Source organism: Tenrec ecaudatus, chromosome 10 (assembly GCF_050624435.1).
Source record: "Tenrec ecaudatus isolate mTenEca1 chromosome 10, mTenEca1.hap1, whole genome shotgun sequence".
Lineage (NCBI taxonomy): Eukaryota > Metazoa > Chordata > Mammalia > Afrosoricida > Tenrecidae > Tenrec > Tenrec ecaudatus.
Window position 1 is genome coordinate 5,565,101 of NC_134539.1, and position 18,545 is coordinate 5,583,645.

Below are 18,545 nucleotides of genomic sequence, written 5' to 3' on the forward strand. Positions count from 1 at the left end.
ACATCTTTCTTCTGCTCCATGGCTGGTAGGTTAGCAGTCCAACGCCTAACCCACAGTGCCAAGGGGCTCCTGCCATGACACACGGGAATCACTATACTCGGATATTCCTGGTCTCAGAAGAGAGCACCCCCTCCATGCCCGGACCCAGAAATGACTCCGTCTCTCTCTCACACTGACATGAATGTCTCCTCACAGACATTGAGCCATGCTGACCCACAGGGTACGGGAGAACCACCCCTGTGGGTTTTCACGACTTTCCCTGTTCATGGGAGTGGAAAACCTCATCTGTCTCCTGAGGAGTGGCTGGTGGTTTCAAACTGCTGACCTTGTGGATCACAGCCCAACACGTAACCACTATGCCATGAGGTCTCTCTCTCTCTCTCTCTCTCTCTCTCTCTCTCTCTCTCTCTCTCTCTCTCTCTCTCTCTCTCTCTCTCTCTCTCTGATCGACATGAGTCATTACAGCCTCTTCGTTTACCTTCCAACTATTTCCCCAGTGCACTCGCGCATCTCTAGTCCCCTCTGACTGCCTGACTCACGCCACTTGCTGCTGTAATTGCCTCCTAATTGGCTTGCCTTTCAGCAGGTTCTCTTCTACTCACCATGAGCTCGGCTCCCAGGAGGGCCCTTTTCTACAAGGCAAACAGGAAAACGCAACTTTTTTTCCCTTGGAAACTTGTTGGGAGTCCTTCCTGCCTTCGGCAGGCAGTTACAAACCCTTGCCCTGCAGGGCCAACGTCCGGACTTGGTTCAGGACGTGGCCTGCGATGTGTCCTCCACCGGAGCCACACCCCCTGCACAGCCTCCTCTGTCGGGAAGATCCTTCCGGAGCTTGTCAGCCCTCTTCCTCCGTCTCCTCAACCCCTGGAAGCTTCCAGCTCTCCCACCCCCTAGCCTCCCTGTCCGTCCTCCCCTACCTCATGGGACTGTTTTACTCGGTGTCCTTTCTCCTTGTTTCTAGCATGTTCTGCCCACCTGAAGCACAGGCCTCTGTTCACACAGGGCCGACTCCCTGTGTCCTGGCTCACTCTTTACACTCGGTTTTCCCTCGGCGTCTACCCGTCACTGGCATTCAGCCGGCACACGGGATAGTCAGGACATCAAATCCGCCGCTTTGGAAGCATAGTTAACATCTCAGCCAGCGACGCCCATAAACGTCTACCTACAGGAGATTTTTAAAAATCGTCTTTCAGCTTTTTAAAGCCTTACTGAGGAATTATGCGGAATGGCCCCAAGGGGTTTCTGCATACAAGGCAGGGCCTCCCAACCTAGGGGAGTATGATGTGACCTTCAGGAAGTCGAGGACACGCCGAATGCACTGCCTTCAAACCCATCCTGGCTCATGGCTGCCCTCTCTAGGGTTTCTGAAGGTGTGCATCTTTCAGGCAGCAGACAGCCTCACTTTCCTCTTGTGAAGCAGCTGGCGGGTCAGAACCACTAGCCTTTCGGGTAGCAGTTTGATGCTTAACACACAGTGCCAGCAGGCGACCTCAAGAGTACAGCAGCAACCACAGGGCCATGTTCTGGAAGTTTTCTAAGACGGGTAAATGTTAGGACTTTCTGCACCAAAGCAAGAGGATGGATGGGAATACTCCTATGGGAAACACTGTAGTTTATTTTATTCTTTTTAAAGCAGACAAAGGCAATCCATCTCATCGTTTTCCAACTGGAACTTCATTTATACCTTTCTTTGATTACATACACATGGGGAGGTACCCCCCAACACAATTTTTTTCCAAAGTTCTGTATTTAAATTTTTTTTACAAAACAACTTTATCACCTTCAAAGTTCTCTCCATGACACTTAATACATTTGTCAGATCTGCAATTCCATTCTTGGAAACATTTTTTCAAACTCATCTGTTTGGGTGGCTGATGGCACCTCCCTCATTGTTTTCATCACCTCTTCTGCACATCATCACATTGCTGTCCTTTCATAGCCTTCTTCAGTCACGGAAACAAAAACAAGTCCCACTGAGCGAGGTCAGGTGAGTGAGGTGCATGGGGCCAGAGAGACATTCTGTTTGGGGCCAAAATCTGGCACACTGAGACGGCTGTGTGAGCAGGTGCATTGCTGTGGTGGCAAAACCAGGCCTTCTTTGTCACACATGGTTATGCAGTCTTTTCAGAACTTCTAAGTAGAAAGCTTGATGAACAGCCTTAGCTGGCGGAATGAACTGCAAATGCTCTATGAGAGCGAGCCAACATTGTTGTCTGTTCTGGAAGGTGACAGATGTCTAAAATGAGGTCTGTAATTAATTGACATTTCACCTTTTTTGAAATGAGAAAACCATGTGTTCACTTGAGTTTTTCCCATAGCACTGTCCTTATAAGCTGTGTTCAACATCACAACCGTTTCTGCAGCATTTTTCCCCAGCAGGAAACAAAATTTCACAGGCACACACTGTTTTCTTAAATCGACCATCACAAAAAGCAAGGTTTGAGTAAAACTGTTTTACAAAAAAATTCAATGTGTCCAGAGAGAACCTTCCCAGTTGATGCCACTGGGTGCGCTAACTCAGAACGAGCTGCTCTGTGCTGACCTAGTGGTGGTGGTGGGCTGGGGGGTGGGGAGAGATGTGTACTATGAAAGCTCCACCCAAGGAAGCTTTTCCTTTTTTTGCCGGGAATGGGGTTGTGTGGGTACCCCCCTCATATGTCATAAAATAAAAACCAACAGCAGCCTAGTACATTTCAAGTTTAGAGACAGAGCGAAATAGCCACTGTATTTGTTGGTGACCCTAATCAGCCAGGCTTACAATAATAACACAATCTGATGTTGGTAGTTATTGGACGTACAAAGAGATAACGAGCAATAAATATGTTGACTGACTGTGGTACCAGATTCCCTCTTTACACTTCAAACAAAACGAGTCTGCATGCCCAGAGGTAATAATCCCCCCAAACTAAACTCACTGCCATCAAGTGAAGGCTGATCCATTGGCACACTCTGTGGGTTTCCAAGCCTGTAGCTGTTGACGGAAGTCGTAAGTCCAGTCTTTCTCTCACAGAGCAGCTGGTGGTATCGAACTGCTAACCATGCAGATTGTAGCCGAGCATAACCACTCCACCAGCAGGGCTCCGGTAGTAGTAACAGGATGCCACAAACACAGGCTGCGATGGACAATGGCAGCGAATGCACAGTGACCGGTCACAAGGCAACCAGCATCATTCTCCGTGCTCTCCGGGCAGACACTGGCTTCATCTTCCTCCCAGCTCTAAGAGGTTGGTCATGTTTCAGTTGCTACTTCACAGTAAGGTGAACAATGAAGGTGACAGAGCTTGTCCAAAGCCCCCCATGGAGTTGGCGTCTGACTAAGCTTAGCCTGCGCACTGCAGCATGTTGTAGCACCGGCAGGAACTTGGCCATGGTGAGCACCCTTCATGCGCATCAGCAAGAACGGCGAAGAATGACGAGGGACTAACAAGTCTAGCCGGCAGTTCAGGGTCTGTATCAACTTTCTGTTTCTATTTAGCGGGCCTCCTTACAATGTGGTTTGCTGTAAGGCAGGACCATCCTCTTGCCCAGAGTGAGCTTAGCAGGTGCAGACCCAGCAGGTGCACGATAAAGAAGGTTGAAAAGATGAGAAGACAAAGGCAGGATCATCTTGGAGGGCAACCCCAAGTGTCCACCACACACACCTATATTTGACAAGTTTGGTGGGCACTGAAGTTGCTACCTGCACCATAAACACAAATAAACAAACAAACAAAAACCACGCTTGGGGTTTAAATAGTCCTGCCTGTTGGGCGGACTCCTTTTATGCAATCAGTTCTCGGGAATTAGCGTCCGGCACGCATCTTCATCGTGCATACAGAAAATGTAGCCTTCACATCACATAACACAACTCTACACTCTAGCTGGAGAGGCTGTGTGAGCTGGGGAATCGGCACAGAAGAGCAGGGAGGGTGTGTGTCAAACCGTGGGGTCCCTGGTTCTGCTGTGACACCTGGAGCCGCTGCAGTCCCCAGGACCTCCCGCACGAGATTCCAGCTCTCTGTGATAACGAGGGGCTACCCCAAGAACCCCGACGCTCATTTGGTTTTTTGATATGAGGGGGATGGTGCATTTGGGGTTTGTTTCACTGGGTCAGAATGTTAATCAAGCTTTCTATTTAAAGGTTCTGAAAAGATTGCATAACAGTATGTGACAAAAAAGGCCTGATTTGTGGCAGACGGGGGGACTGGTTTTGCCACCACGACAATGCACCTGGTCACAGAGCCAGCATGCCTCTCTTGCCCCTCACACCTGACTCACCTGGCCTCACTCAGTGTGACTTGTTTTTCTATGAATGCAGAGGGACGTGAAAGGGCAGCAATGTGAAGACAGAGAAGAAAGAGGTGAAGAAAAACATGAGGGAGGTGTCAATAGCCATCCAAACAGATGACTTAGAAAAATGTTTGCAAGAATGGAATTGCAGATTTGACAAATGTATTAAGTGCACTGGAGTCTTTTGAATGTGATAAGGTTGTTTTGTTAAAATTTAAATACATAGCTATGGAAAATTTTCCCCGATTTTCACATATGTCCTCCGCCAATGCAGAGCTTCCCAGACCAGCTGTACCCCACCCGTCTTCGATGTACAGGTTTTATTTCCATAAGCCTGTGAAATTATTCCAACAAGTCCATTGTGTCCTCCTGGGAGGGGGTGGGGATGAGGGTCACTCCATCCTCTGGTCACTACAAAGTTGGCCTCTCACAGCTCCTGCTAGTTCCTTCTGCCTCTGAGTGCAGCCACCATGGGCCTAGGGTGGCGCGTGGTGTCCCCTGGGCTGTAAGTACTGTCTGTCTCATCTGCTCTAGGGCACCTTGCACCATGGAGGGCAGGTTAGAGCAGGTAGGAAGTTGGAAAAAGGAAGTCTGATCTCCGTAACTCAACTCAGCCCCGCAGAAGGTTTTGCTTCTGCATTTGCACCCCCTGGAGCAGCAATTTCCAGGGACAAACAAACGAAAGCAGCTGGAGGTCCTTGGAAATCCAGGATCCAGTGGCTTCGTCTGCTGGACTCCTGCAGTGCTGCAGTGGAGCTGACCAGCTGTGACATCCTTCTCCTGTTCTTCCCCGGCCACAGGTATGTGTTGCACTCTGGTGGGAGCAGCCTTGGAGCTGGGCCCAGCCCTATTCCTGCAGGTGCTCGCGTTTACCAGGCCAGTGTGTGCACATGCTGTGCCTCCTGGCTAGAGGCCACCCCAAGGCTGAGGAGACAGCAGGGCCAGCAGAGGCAAGGCCTGCTTCCTTGGTTTGGAGCGAACCCCTGTCTTTCGGGTTGTGTCATGGGTGCATCCTTCACAGCAGCTGCTGCTGGCCTGCCGTTTCCCATGGAAATGTCTAAAATCTACCTTTAGGGAAACCGCTTAATTTGGGGCATAACCAGTTGAAAGCAGTGGGCTGTTTCCAGACTGCATGTGTCCCTTACTGTATGCATCCCAAGCAGTCCTGCATATGCTGGGAAGAGGCTGCCAGGTCCCTGCCGTCTGTTCTGAATGGAATGACATCGTCGGAGTCATGGGAATTATTTCTATTTTATTATAGTCGCATTAGATTATTTTTACAGCTTGGGAAAACCAGTCCATTGTCCTGCCCTGTGCCTGCTGTACCGAACACACACACCCTGATAGGAGCACACTTGTCCCCAAGGCAGCTTCTCCGAGGCTGACTCTATTAGAAGGTTCTATGCAAATGAGAAGACTCGGAGCAGCTGAACCCCATAATTCCATGCTCTCTGCATCCCTGCGAGCCTCAGCATCGACCCCAGGCTAAGCATGACCCTGAAGAGTCCCATCTTACTGATGCACAGCCGCCATGATGTCAGTTTCCCTCCACGAGAACCTACTTTCCTGTTTCCTTTCGCTCCGGGTGTCTCATCCACAGTCCAGATGTACAGGGTCCCTAAAGGATGTGCTTTGTATTTTAACCAGATTTTGTGTATCCTCCACCAGTAAGCTAGCAAACTTTTCACACCGAACAATGGTATGAAAGTGGTAAACTGCAGAAATGGCATTGCCAGCAGCACCCACGGCACAAAGGTCTCCGCCAGGGACAGTGTGTTATAGCTTTCGGGGTACCCTGTACACATTTCTTTGAGTGAACAGTTACGGAGCATCTCCGCCGGCACCGAGGATCAAAGGAACAAACTAGACGTGACTTCTACCATGCGGGCTCCCTCAGTCACACCCGCTCGCCCACTTCCGACTCCTAGTGATCCCACAGCGCAGTCGCGCCGCCCCTTGTGGGTGTCTGAGACCAAAACTTGACAGGAGTGGAAAGCCTCATCTTCCTCCCATGGAGAGGCTGTGGTTTCAGCGGCTGAGCTTGCGGGTTGGCAGGGCAACACGTAGCTCACTCTTGGTTAATTCGAAATCCGCAAACTCATTGCTGCTGCGTCGATGCCGACTCATAGCAACCCTGCAGGACGGGGAAGAACTGCCCTGGGAACTCAACATCTTTCTCCACTGGAATGGCTGGCGGCTTGGAACTGCTGACCTTGCAGACCCCAGTCCAACCCGTAACCACCCGAGATTCTGCTCCCAGTGGGTTAGCAATCAAGAATAAGCAATGAAACAAAACAAGGTTGAGTTTCCGTCCATGTTCTGAAAGGGAGGGTGAAAAAGAAGAGTCCCGAAGCAGAACAAATGGGAGGCGGACCACGCTGGGTGGGTGGTCAAGGAATATTAGCCCAGTGATCACAGCGGGGGCTGAAACAAGCAAACGGAATGTAGCCGCCCAGCAGGAAACATGGATAGCATAGGAGGGCGAGAGCCCAGGAGGGAGGCTGGGAATGGGAAGAAATGAGATCCCTGCAGTAACTGCTTTAACAAACAAGAAGGGTCACGGACAAAGAGAGGGTTAAAGAAACAGGTTTTAAAAAGGTGACACAAATGATTTTTTTTTTAAAGGAAACACACTGGGCAGCAGGGAAAGGAACCCCAAACTCTTGTTGAAATCACGGGTCACGATCCAGTGTTGTCAGGAGTCGCGACAACACAGGCAAGGCCTCAGCGAGGCTGGACCGGACAATCGCAGCATAGTGCACCGAGCGAAGAAGTGTTCCCCTTTCCCTGTGGAGGTCGCTATGAGTCAGCATTGACTTGATGGCAGAGTTTGGTTTGCACCATTCACATGGCTGATATATGGTATGTAGGACGGTATTTATTGACCTGCGTGTCAAAGATCTCACTTTCAGACTGTGGGTGGGGTCGGCGGAGTTTGAGCATCATTGTATGGACAATGGATGAGTAAGGGGCTGTGAGTATGTAGAGCAGCGGTTCTCAACCTGTAGGTCGTGACCCCTTTGCGGGGTCGAATGGCCCTCTCACAGGAGTCGCTTAAGACCATCAGAAAACACATATTTCTGATGGTCTTAAGAACCAAAACATGGCTCTATCTGTCTCCAGGCGGGTCTGCCCACATGCAGATACACCCACATACGAGTACCCGGTGTGAAGACTGTTACCCATGCTACACCATGCTTCAAGACAACATTTCATTTATTTGTCATTAGAAATAAATATTTCACTATAATGACATATTGTTTGTGATTCATCACTGCTTTAATGATGTGTAATCTGTAAACAATGAAAATACATCCTGCATATCAGATATTTACATGATGATTCATAACAGTAGCAAAATTACAGTGATGAAGTAGCAACGAAAATAATTTTGTGGTTGGGGGTCACCACCACATGTGGAACTGTATGAAAGGGGTGCGGCATGAGGAAGGTGGGGAAGCAGGGACGTAGAGGTAGGGGACTGTTTCAGTAGAGAAACAACCCCCGCATGGGCCCCTGGCCAGGGGACCGAGCCACAGTCTACCATGACCCCAGCAGCCCTCTGGCCCAGAACGCTCTCTCTCAGGCAAGCTCGCGGTTGGGCAGCCCACGCAATGCAGAACACCCTTACTGCACAGAGTGAATGGCTCCACGGAGTTCCCAGACTGCGAGCATTTAGGGGAGCAAACGGCTGTATCTTTTCTCCCACCATACGTGGTGGGTTTGAACTGCCACCAGCCTTGGGCTCAGCAGCCCAGGGCTCCTGCTGGTTTGAAAGGGGGTTGTAGATTTTGCAGAGAGAGAGAGCAGTGCCCAAGAGTCAATGACCATTATGGTCTTTGAAACGCGCTTCAAAAGGAGGACCTAAGTACACGAACAGGCCATTTGCCCGGACGATAGAGGTCAGCGAAGGGAGTGTGGACTTGAACCAACCTTGGTGGAACTGGCAGCTCCAGAACCTCTGGTGTCCATGCACAGACAAGAATGATGGAGCAACCACAGCCATGTGGATTGGCCCCAAAAGTTTCCCCCCGGGAGGAGGAACCAAGTAACCAAGGGACCACGTCCCACGGCTTCTCCTGGTTTTCTCTGTGAGTTTAAAGCTCCTGTCTTAGCTGTCATTAAAGTCTGCTGTTGTTCTTCACTGCCTCTGGGCCAGTGCAGACTCACAGCAAACTCAAGGGACAGAGAGTGAAGTGCGTCAAGGCCCCAAGCTGTTTTCACACTAGTGGCCGCCACTGTGTCAATCCATCTCCTTGAGGGTCTCCCTCTTTTATCTGTGACCTCTAACTGGAACCTCCAGGAGAGCCTGAGCCTGTCAGCATATGAGTCCCATCCCCTGGCTAAATAAAACCAAGCGCTGATTCATAAAGGTGAGCGTCTTACGAGCCAATCTAACCAAGCATGAGGTCTTTCCCTGGGGACTGCCTGCGAGGCTCCTTGTCATTTAATGCATTCAACTATAGATGGGGTGCCCACCGTATGCCACTATTGGGGTGTTGGCCACAGGAAGAGGAGCAAACAAGTAGGTCCCTGCCCTCTTGAAGCTCTCATTCTAGTGGAGAGAAGACAAATGCAGGGAAAGAACAGACAGACAAGGGGAAGAAGGGAGACCGTCAGCTCTGTGGATGAAAAGTGGCCCATGTTAGGAAACAGTACAGAACCACTGCCTTCAGCTCAGGAAAGGGCTCTCCAATGAGATGTGAATCAGCAGGAAGGAGTGTGGGGAAAGCCCATGCAGAAGAGGTGCACACAGCCCAGCCCAAGGCAGAGGGCAGGTGTAAGTCAACTCGCAAATTGGACTCTGGAGCTCAGGCCATGGAGAAATGATTGGCCAGGTAACAAGACTGAGGAGATGCCAATCAGGTGATAAGGACACAGGAGGACACACAGCCAGAGACAGTGATTTGAGTGCAGAGGGGCTGACGGGTTGACTGCTCGAGATGAAGTCAATTTAATCTACAAGAACGTCTATTAGGTTAAGCCAGTGGAGGCCATCAACAGTACCGCTGGAGAGAGCAATTTCATTCATTGTAATTCGTGGAAGGAAGCCAGCCTGGATAGCAGGCAATCAGGAGAGGCGCGTGAGTGAAGAGGAGTCAAGAAACAGGGCACTCATTAGAGACGGGGCTCAACCCAAGCCAGTCTGGGTTAGAGCCTGGGCTCCAAGTGGGGCAGGTGTGGAACTGAGGCAGCATGAGCACTGCTCAGTGGGCAGTCTATGAGGCTCACAGCTTCTGGGAGTGACATCAGGGTTTGTTGCTGCCCCCTTCTAGACCACCTGGTCAAGAAGCAGCTCAGCCTCTGGGGATCAGCCCCTGGCTTCCTTTAGATGGGGGTGGAGGGGTGCTGAGCTCATATTCTGAAAGACTCAGCCTCTTCTTAAGGCAGGGTGCCTTGATTCCCAGCCTTTTAAAATCCCTTCCCCCCAAAGCAGGCTTTATCCCTCCGCTTCCACAGGATTTGCCCCCCAGAAAGGGAGATGTTTATCAGGCGTCCTTTCAGCAGTTGCTTTATAACAGTCACTACATAAACCCCAGTTTCTGTGAATATATTTTTTCATAACTACTGTTATACACACAATCCTGAATTAACTGTGATCTATGAGGAGATGCATAAGCTGACACAAGACATGGGGCTGAGGTGGTGGGGTGACAAGAGGGAGGATTCCCACAACCTTCTATGAGGATACCTGCCCCTGGGCATTTCCCCTTCATTATAACGAGAGTTGTGCATGGGGTGGGCGCATATAGGAGGGCAAGGTTTGAAAATTAGCCAAACACCTGTGGGAGTAAGTCATGGAGCTCGGGGCTCAGGACCCTAGCCTCGGGGGGAAGCAAGGTCGACTGGCCCAGCCCAGCCCATAAAGACAATGTCTGACCTCCTAAATGGGGTCTTCAGAGTTCATGTGCAGCCACCTAACTGTGGGCCTCTCGGAAAACTGAAGATCCCTGGAAACAATGAGTCCAATCCACTAATGGAGGAGCGTCACGGTTACCTGTTGGCCTGCGAGCTCAAGGGTTGTCATCAGCTTTCTTCTGATGGTCATCTACTGAACTTGAAACACCACAGGGCAAACTGCCCTCAATGTGACACCAGTTTGTTCTACTAAGGGACAATATTCAAAAGGTACAGAGACAGGGCCATCTAATAAGGATTCTCATGAAGCTATTTAATGAAAACCTCCAATGCTGAAAAGTTCCTAGGTAAGGACATTTCTATATAGTATACGAATATCCAAGAACACTGTATACTTCCTGAGTTAATTCACCTGCAGGCAGCCCCAGGTTACGGACTAGACCGGTTCCCAAGGGTGTCTCTGTAGGTCAGCAGGAACAAGTGCACGTGGTTCTTATTTCATTTTACTCTAGTGGAAGAAGAGCCCTTGTGGTGCTGTCCTTAGACTGCTAACCACCAGGTCAGTGGTTCAAACCCACCAGCCAATCCTCAAGAGAGAGACAAAGCTGATCAACTCAATGGCAGTAGGCATTTTGGGTTTCGTAATTTTCAAAGCTGCCTGTGCTTATAAGTGAAGATGATGGTGCTGAGTTAGGGTTGGCCCAAGGAGCCTTGGTGGTAGTGTGGCTTAGCATCGGGCTGCTGTCTACGAGATCGGCGGTTAAAACCTAGCAGCCTCTCTGGGGAAGAAAGATGCTCTGGTAAAGATTTACAGCTTCAGAATCCCTATGTATAGGTGTTCTGAGTTGGAATGGAATTGGTGGCAGTAGGTTTTTTTTGCTGTAGAACTTCCAAGTAAGGGTTCATTTATATAAACATTAAAGAGCAATTAGAAGCAGTCTATAACTCAGGGACTGCCTGCGTACCTTATTTTTTTAAAATCTACTGACTCCTAGCCATCCTACGCAGGGTTTCTGAGACCATAAATCTTTAGAGGGTCACGTGGTCTCAACTTTTTCCCTGGGAGAGGCAGGTGGCTTTAACTGTCCACCTGTGGTTAGCACCCCAACCGGGGCCCCTATGGCTTGGATCAGGCGCATCTTAATCCTCAAAGAGACATCCTTGCCTTGTGACACTTCAGGGGGTACAATGGTGAAGTGCAATTTCACTGCAAATACTGAAAGTCACTATTCACTCAAAGAGGAAAGGGAAATGACTTAATAAGTATGGCTTTTAAGGTTCCTTATCGTATCTTTTGGAAAAAAGTTAATGGATGGCTGCGGAAAATGCAGATGGCTGCCAAGAGGTGACGATTTTAAAACAGGTGAGTGTAGTCCGTGTGCTTATGGATTCTGAAGAAGCCCTTCAATGACAAAGCATTCATGACCCCTCCCCCCCGCAAAGTGCACCCCGTCATCTGTGGCAGCAGAATTTGCAACATTCTCCCCAGCTCACGTGGAAACACAGCACATACAAAGAGGGAGAATATCAAAAAACAGCACCGTCAAGTAGATGCCGACTCAGAGCAACTCATAGGACAGGGTGGAACTACCCCTGTGAGTTTCCAAGACGAGAAGCCCAACGAATAACCAAACCACCACCAGGGGAAACAAAGACCCTAAAATGAGCAGTGGAGATAGAGATTCGAAGTAGTCAAATGTCAGCACTGCAGTATCCTGGGAAAACCGGAATCAAGTGAGCTGATGACGAGCAGACAGTGGTACCGAAGCCTCGAGAGGGCAGCAGCAGGAGTGGGTGGGGCTGACCTGACTTTCTAGGTTCCATCACGCTCCACCAAGGACAGGGGCAGCCTCACCACAGTCCTGTCAGCCTGTCAGTGGAGAGTCCTCACCTTCTCCTCCTCTGGCAGATCTCTTCCTTTCCTGGACTGCAGCTTTCATAGGCTCGTTCTTGTTGGGCGCCACTGAGCCCGTCCTGACCCACAGCAGCCCTACATACCACAGTCCCACGCCATTGCCACAACTGCTGTTACGTTTGAGCCCCTGGTTGCAGCCACTGTGTCAGTGCATCTCCTGGAGGGTCGTCTCCCTTCCACTGGCCATCTACTCTACCAAGCATGATGTCTGTGTTAGTCTGGGTTGACTAGAGAAACAAATTCATTGACACTCGTGCGTGTATAAGAAAGAGCTTTATATCAAAGAGTAATTGTATATTAAGAAACATCATAGCCCAGTCCAGATCAAGTCCATAAGTCTGATACGAGCTCATATGTACGACACCGGTCTATAAATTCCCCTTCAGACTCGCACAACACATGAAATGACACCAAATGTAGGAAGATCACAGGCCAGCGGATGGAGTCTTGTGGATCCAGTGGCAATGGAAGCATCTCAGAGTTGGCGTGGTCTCCACATGGCTCCTCCAGCTCCAGGGCTCTGGCTCCATTAGCGTAGTTCCATGTGGCTTGGCAACAGGAATGTCTCGCAGGAAGAGTGTGTCCTGCCTCCAGGGAGAAAGACAAGGGTTCCCAGAATCTCCAGGAGAAGACCACGCCCACAGAAGCCTCATTGGCTATGACCTGATTGACAGGCTAGACTCCACCCCTTCACTCAAGTTGACAGGAGATTATGTAATTGCCACAATGTCCTTCTCCAGTGACTGATCTCTCCTGACAATATGTCCAAAGTAAGTGCGAACAAGTCTCTCCATCCTTGCCTTTAAGGAGCGCTCTGCTCTGGCTGTGCTTCTTCTGAGACAGCCTGGTTTGTGCTTCTGGCAGTCCATGGTGCTTTCCAGATTCTCCGCCAGCACCATGAGTCAGATGCGCCCAGTCTTCTCCGGCCTGCCTTATGCAATGTCCGACCTTCACGAGCAGTTAGTGCCCGTCACGTCTTAGATGCTCGTTAGCCATTGGAATGGCAACCTGGCAACTGCGGTCAATTTTCTTTGGAAAACAGAGGTGACAGGGCAAAGCCTCTCGGCGGGTATCACACTCTGCAGCGACAGGGCCCCTTTCTGAGGGCTGCCTCTTCGCGCCCGTGACCAAGGGGGCACTTTTGTAACACGCTGGCTGCGGTCCAGGAGGTGATCTGGGCCAAGAGACCGAATAGAAGCTACTGGGGCTTTGTGTCCAGAGAACTCCTGGCTCCGCCACCATGCAGCCAATGGAGCCCAGAGCCACAGGATCCACTGGGGACCTAGAGGGAACCACGTCCACACTTCCACGGACCAACGTCGGAGGCGCCATTTCTCCTCCACAAGGCTGCTGTGGTTGTTGACTGGATGAATGGAATTCATTCACCTCATCCGACGGGGCATCAGATAATTCGTGGAAAAATCTCATCTCTTTCCAGCTCCTTTTCCCATGAACTTTTTAAAAGAATCCTCCCCTACTGAGTTTACCTGGTATGAGGTGGTGTGCAGCTCAGTGGTGGAGCAATGTAGAAATAAACAAGCAATATATAGAAACCTGACTCAGACAGCAAAGTGGGCACACAAAACTATTCCAACCTATGCCCAACTCAATACCATCGAGTTGATTCGACTCACAGTGATCCCCCAAAGAACAAAGCAGACCGGCCCCTGTGGGCTTCCGAGGATGTGAACCACACTGCCAGGGTCTTTGGAATGACTCTAGAATGCTCTATTAGATGAACAGCTTGAGCTTATTGAGCGTTTATTCCTCCAGATGTTCTGCAAAGTGCCCTTGATTAGCAAGGAAGCTTAGCCCAGGGAAGCAGGTTAGCAAACCGGCACAAGGCCTCCTACTGCCAAGAGGAAGCAGAGCCTGATCTCTCTGCTCTACTCCAGGCCACGGCTCCACGCTGCATGATGGCAAGGGACACTGGATGGTCAACTCTGTCAACAGCCACTCCAGCAGTCCGAGGCCCGGGCTATCACCTTCCCCAAGGCCCCCGCACCAGCCATGATGAAGCGCTGTGGGCTGAGCCACTGGGATGGAAGCAAACACCAGCGGTGAATTATGGGGACAGCCCCCGCTTTGTCTTGGGTCTTCAATTCTGATGCATGGAGACTGTTGACAGCTGGTGCTTAACCTGTTGTACCACCAGCACCCCTTTCCTGGCACATCGCTCCTTCTACCTCCTCCCTCTTTCCTGGTTTGGATGCCTGGCATGCAGACGTGACAGTTGGGAGGGAACCAGACACTGTCTGGGCATCTGAGAGAGATATGGCCCTGTACCCTGGAGGAGCCCTGGTGGCCAAGAGCCTCTGCGTTGGGTTGCTAACGACGATGAGGTCAGCAGTTTGGCGGCGGCAGCTGCTCTTTGGGGGGGGGGGTAACAGAGGCTTTCTATTCCCTAAAGAGTTAGTCTCGCAGACTTCCATAAAGATCTTCCAGCTTCAGACCCCCTGTGGAGCAGCCACCTCCTGTCTAGTGGGTCATTCACTGTGAGTCGGAATTCACTGGGCGCTGGTGAGCTTGTCTTGGCTTGGCGAAGACCGTGGATTAATCTTGTGAGCACCAATGAAATCATGTCGGGAGCCGGAGTCAGGGGAACACCCCCCTCCCCACCCACCCCTAGAGGGAAGTGAGCCACAGATGAAACGAGGTCAACGGTGGGAGCATCAGAATTATCTCAGGACACATAGAGAGCCTGCGTACGCATAAGGGGCCTGGGAGGTTCCAGGCGGCAAGTGAGAAAGCGCTAGGGGCATCTGCTTACACAGCCACTTCCAGAACCATGGTACAAAGTGATTGAAAAACCAAGGGGGAGAGGCTTCCATGTCTGTGACCATCACAGGGGAGGAGACAAGGGTGTGAATTGGGGGGGTGGGGGGGAGTCAGGCTTCAGACAGAAGAACCAGGCTGACTTTGACCTAGTTTTCCCGAATTTGCCAATATTAAAACTCCCTCCCAATATCCACAGTCATATTCATTTCTACTGACATGCATGTAATGTCTTTGCTTTTAAAAAATCATTTTATTAGGGGTTCATACAACTCTTTTTACAATCCGTACATATATCATTTGTGTCCAGCACATTCGTACATATGTTGCCATCATCATTCCCAAACACCTGCTCTCTACTTGAGTCCTTGATATCAGCTCCTCATTTTCTCCCCCCTCCCTGCTGCCCCTCGCCCTGAACCCTTGACAATTTATAAATTATTATTTTATCATATATGTCTATGCTTTTTAAAAGAACAAAGTCCCTTAAAGAAACTCGCGGCCATCTGTTGATACTGACTCACAGTGACCCTGGCGGACAGGGAGAACTACCCCCTCATGAGTTTTCCAGACTGCAGCTCTCTATAGGAGTCAAAGCTCCGTCTCTGTCTCCGAGGAGTGGCTGGTGGTTTTGTACTGCGGGGCTTTCCGATCGTAGCCTAACACGTGGCCACAGAGTGTGATCTCTACCTCCACCTGGGGCCAGTGCTACAGGGACATTGCAGTGAGAGCCACTGAGTGTCCCCGCCGGGTCCGGTGAGAGGGGACAGGAGCACACATTCAGAACAAGCTGAGATGCAGCCCTCAGCGATGCAGGCTGGGCGCAGGCAGAGTGGTAGGGTCAGTACTCGCATGCCGCCCACTGAGAGAAGGGCAGAGACCCCTGCAGGTGGACTTACATGGCTCCGTTGGTGTAGACGGTATCGCTTCCTTCCACATACTGCACCTGAGCTGGGTAGACGTGCTGTACCTGCTGCACAGTCTGCACCTGCGGTACCTGAAAAACAAACACGGTGACCCTGGAGAGAGGTCCAAAGGGGAGGAAAAGGCACCAGGGGTGGGCTGGGGTGGTAAGCTTCCCAAGGTCCCCCAGTGTGTCCAGGCCCAGGAGCATGGCTTCTAGGGAGGCCTTCCTTTCCCAGTTCTTTGTGCAGGTGCGCACCGGGTCACATGGGGCACCTACCTTAAACCACCTAGGCACAATAATTTCTGCGGGCATGCAGGTGTCCACCACACTCGTCAGTGTGCGCCAGGAAGCCTAACGCCCCTCGTGTCTTTGGGAGACACACCAAATCCAACTCAGATGGCTGCTTAGAGGCAAATTTGGTTTCTGCTTACCCCAACAATCAGTTTTAAAATGCTTATTTAAAGTTAAAAAAACCTGATTGCGGAACACTGCTGAAAGGATGTCAATGTGCAAATCTCGGGCTGTGCCAAGTCCCGTGTACTCATCATGTGTCGAGAGAAAGGCCTGGAGATATCTACCTGTAGAACATTGGTCACTGAGGACCTCTGGGGTCCAGCCGTCCCCGGAGCTGGGGTGGACGCAAGGATAACGGGCAACACCAACAGGAACATCTTCAGATTCCTGCTGCCCTGCTTGTCATCGTACTGTGCCCACACGCTCTTTCCTTTACCCTTCCGTTGCCTCCCCGTCATTAAGAGACAGGTGCATATGTGTTTATCAGCATGTGTATACCTGCGAAGGGTCAGCAGGACATTTTCCCATGAGCTGCTGGAAGCTTCTCAAGTGTATGTATTTACGCTCGGATATGCACACACGCACACGCACACAGATGGGTCTGAGGCAGCAACGGCCTATCGTATACACTATTCTGGAGCTCTAAGAGCTCTCACAACATCGGGGGTTATTTGCTGGGCTGCTAACTGCGAAGTCACCAGTTCAAAACCCCCAGCCCCACCAAAGGAGAAAGACGGGTCTTTCTATTCACGTAGAGTGACAGTCTCAGACACCCACGGGGGCAGTTCTGTCCTGTCCTTCTGGGTTGATATTCGTTGGAATGGAATCGATGGCAGTGGGTTTTTGGTTTGGTTCCCAACCTGTTTTTTTCCCACTTACATATATAAACCAGAAGGACCTCATCATGGTACATGACGAAAATGCTTTTTAAATGAACACATTTCTTTATACTTAGAATGATTCAAACCTTCCCATGCTATAAGGTCCTGAAGTATTGAAAGCTAACACTTTTTTTCATTGTAAAACATTTTAAAAGCTTTCTTAGCAAAACTAAAGGCAAAGCTAAAGCTAAATAAGCTTACACAATTTTATCAGAACAGTTCTTTTCTGTCACATATACACGGAGAACACCCACATTCTAATTCATGAGCTTTAAAAAGGGATGGCAAAGAAGGAAAAGCAGATTGACATCGAGCCACATAAGCACTCATGACACTGGGAAGGAGAAGCCTTCCTTAAAAAAGACTCTTTCCAGTGGGAGATGCCCCGAGAGCCGGGTGGACTTGGACACGAATAAGAGAAAGGTTTGTAAGGCAACTGGCCCCCGAACAACCAAAGGCAGGAGCCTCGCAGGAGTGAGAAACTCCTCGGCACTACGTGCGTGCGCAGAGTCCAGGAGGCTGTTGCTATGGTGCTGACTGGTCCTGACTCAGGGTTGTCTCCAGGAGAGTAGGAGCATCTGGTGAATTCGAACTGCCTACCTTTCAGCTGGCAGCCAGGCTCTGAACCACTGAGGCACCCCTATGGTTTCTTCCAACGCAGAGTTGGTGTCCTGAGCCACAAGGAGCACTGGCAGCGCAATGGTTAAGCACTGGCTCCTAACCAAAGGGTGAGCAGTTTGAACCCACCAGCTGCCCTGTGGAAGAAAGGTGTGTGTGGTCTGCTGTAGGGCAGAGGGCAGCCAGGGAACAAGTCTGAACTGCGGGGCTCACCGTGAGTCAGAATCCACTGGACGGCAGCAACGGATTTCACTGTTGCTTGGTTTTGAGCCTGAATATACAAACAGCCTCTATGAATCAACAAGAGGAAGATACAAACTTCGAAGGAAAAGTGGTGAATAGGTATTAATAGGTAAGTTGGGACACTAAAATGGCAAATGAGCAATAAAAGCAGATTCTAAAAACACACATCAAAAGTGACCCAAGTAATTCGAGGAAACTAGAACTTTTACGGTTTCATGCTATAGGACGACAAATACTACAAAGGGGGTTAGAGAAACAATCGGGAGAAGTTGAACAAAATAGGCGGCCTTACATCTTCTTAAGCCTCTTTGGCAAGGCCACTTATAAACGGGCACATTATTTGATACTCTCTTAAGTTCCTGCCACAGAAAACCCACCATTGGAACAGAGCTGCTGTGCCACATCGCAGTAAGAACAAAACCAGAGCGAGGCGATGACGCGCAGGGTCTCCAGGAGTGAGACGTCAGCACACAGACGCACTGTTGAGGCTCAAGGAACGAAGCCCGAGTCAAGCAGCCTCCAGTGGCAAGAGCGCTAAGAGGTTCCATCAGGTGAAAGCGCACGGGGCAGAGCCAAGCATGCGGTGACGCATGTCCCAAACGCACACTTCACCTGCATATATGTGCCCAAGCGTGTGCACACACCTTGGCAGGAGAACAGAAGGCCACACAGCACATGTTTAAATTATGGCTCCTGTGCTGAGCGCCATGGAGATGAAGTGGGAAAGAGGGGTGGCGCCTGCTTCTTATGTAGCACGCTTCAAATGAAAATGAACCGGTATCAT

General features: G+C 50.3%; 1 protein-coding gene across 1 annotated transcript in view; it reads right to left on the reverse strand.

The window, feature by feature from the left end:
- The window catches only part of RFX3 (regulatory factor X3), a 274,479-nt gene that overhangs the window by 94,618 nt on the left and 161,316 nt on the right, over positions 1–18,545 (reverse strand). The window contains exon 3 of the mRNA XM_075559876.1: positions 15,718–15,815. Coding sequence (XP_075415991.1) covers positions 15,718–15,815 — 98 coding nt within the window. The remainder of the gene's footprint in view (positions 1–15,717; positions 15,816–18,545) is intronic.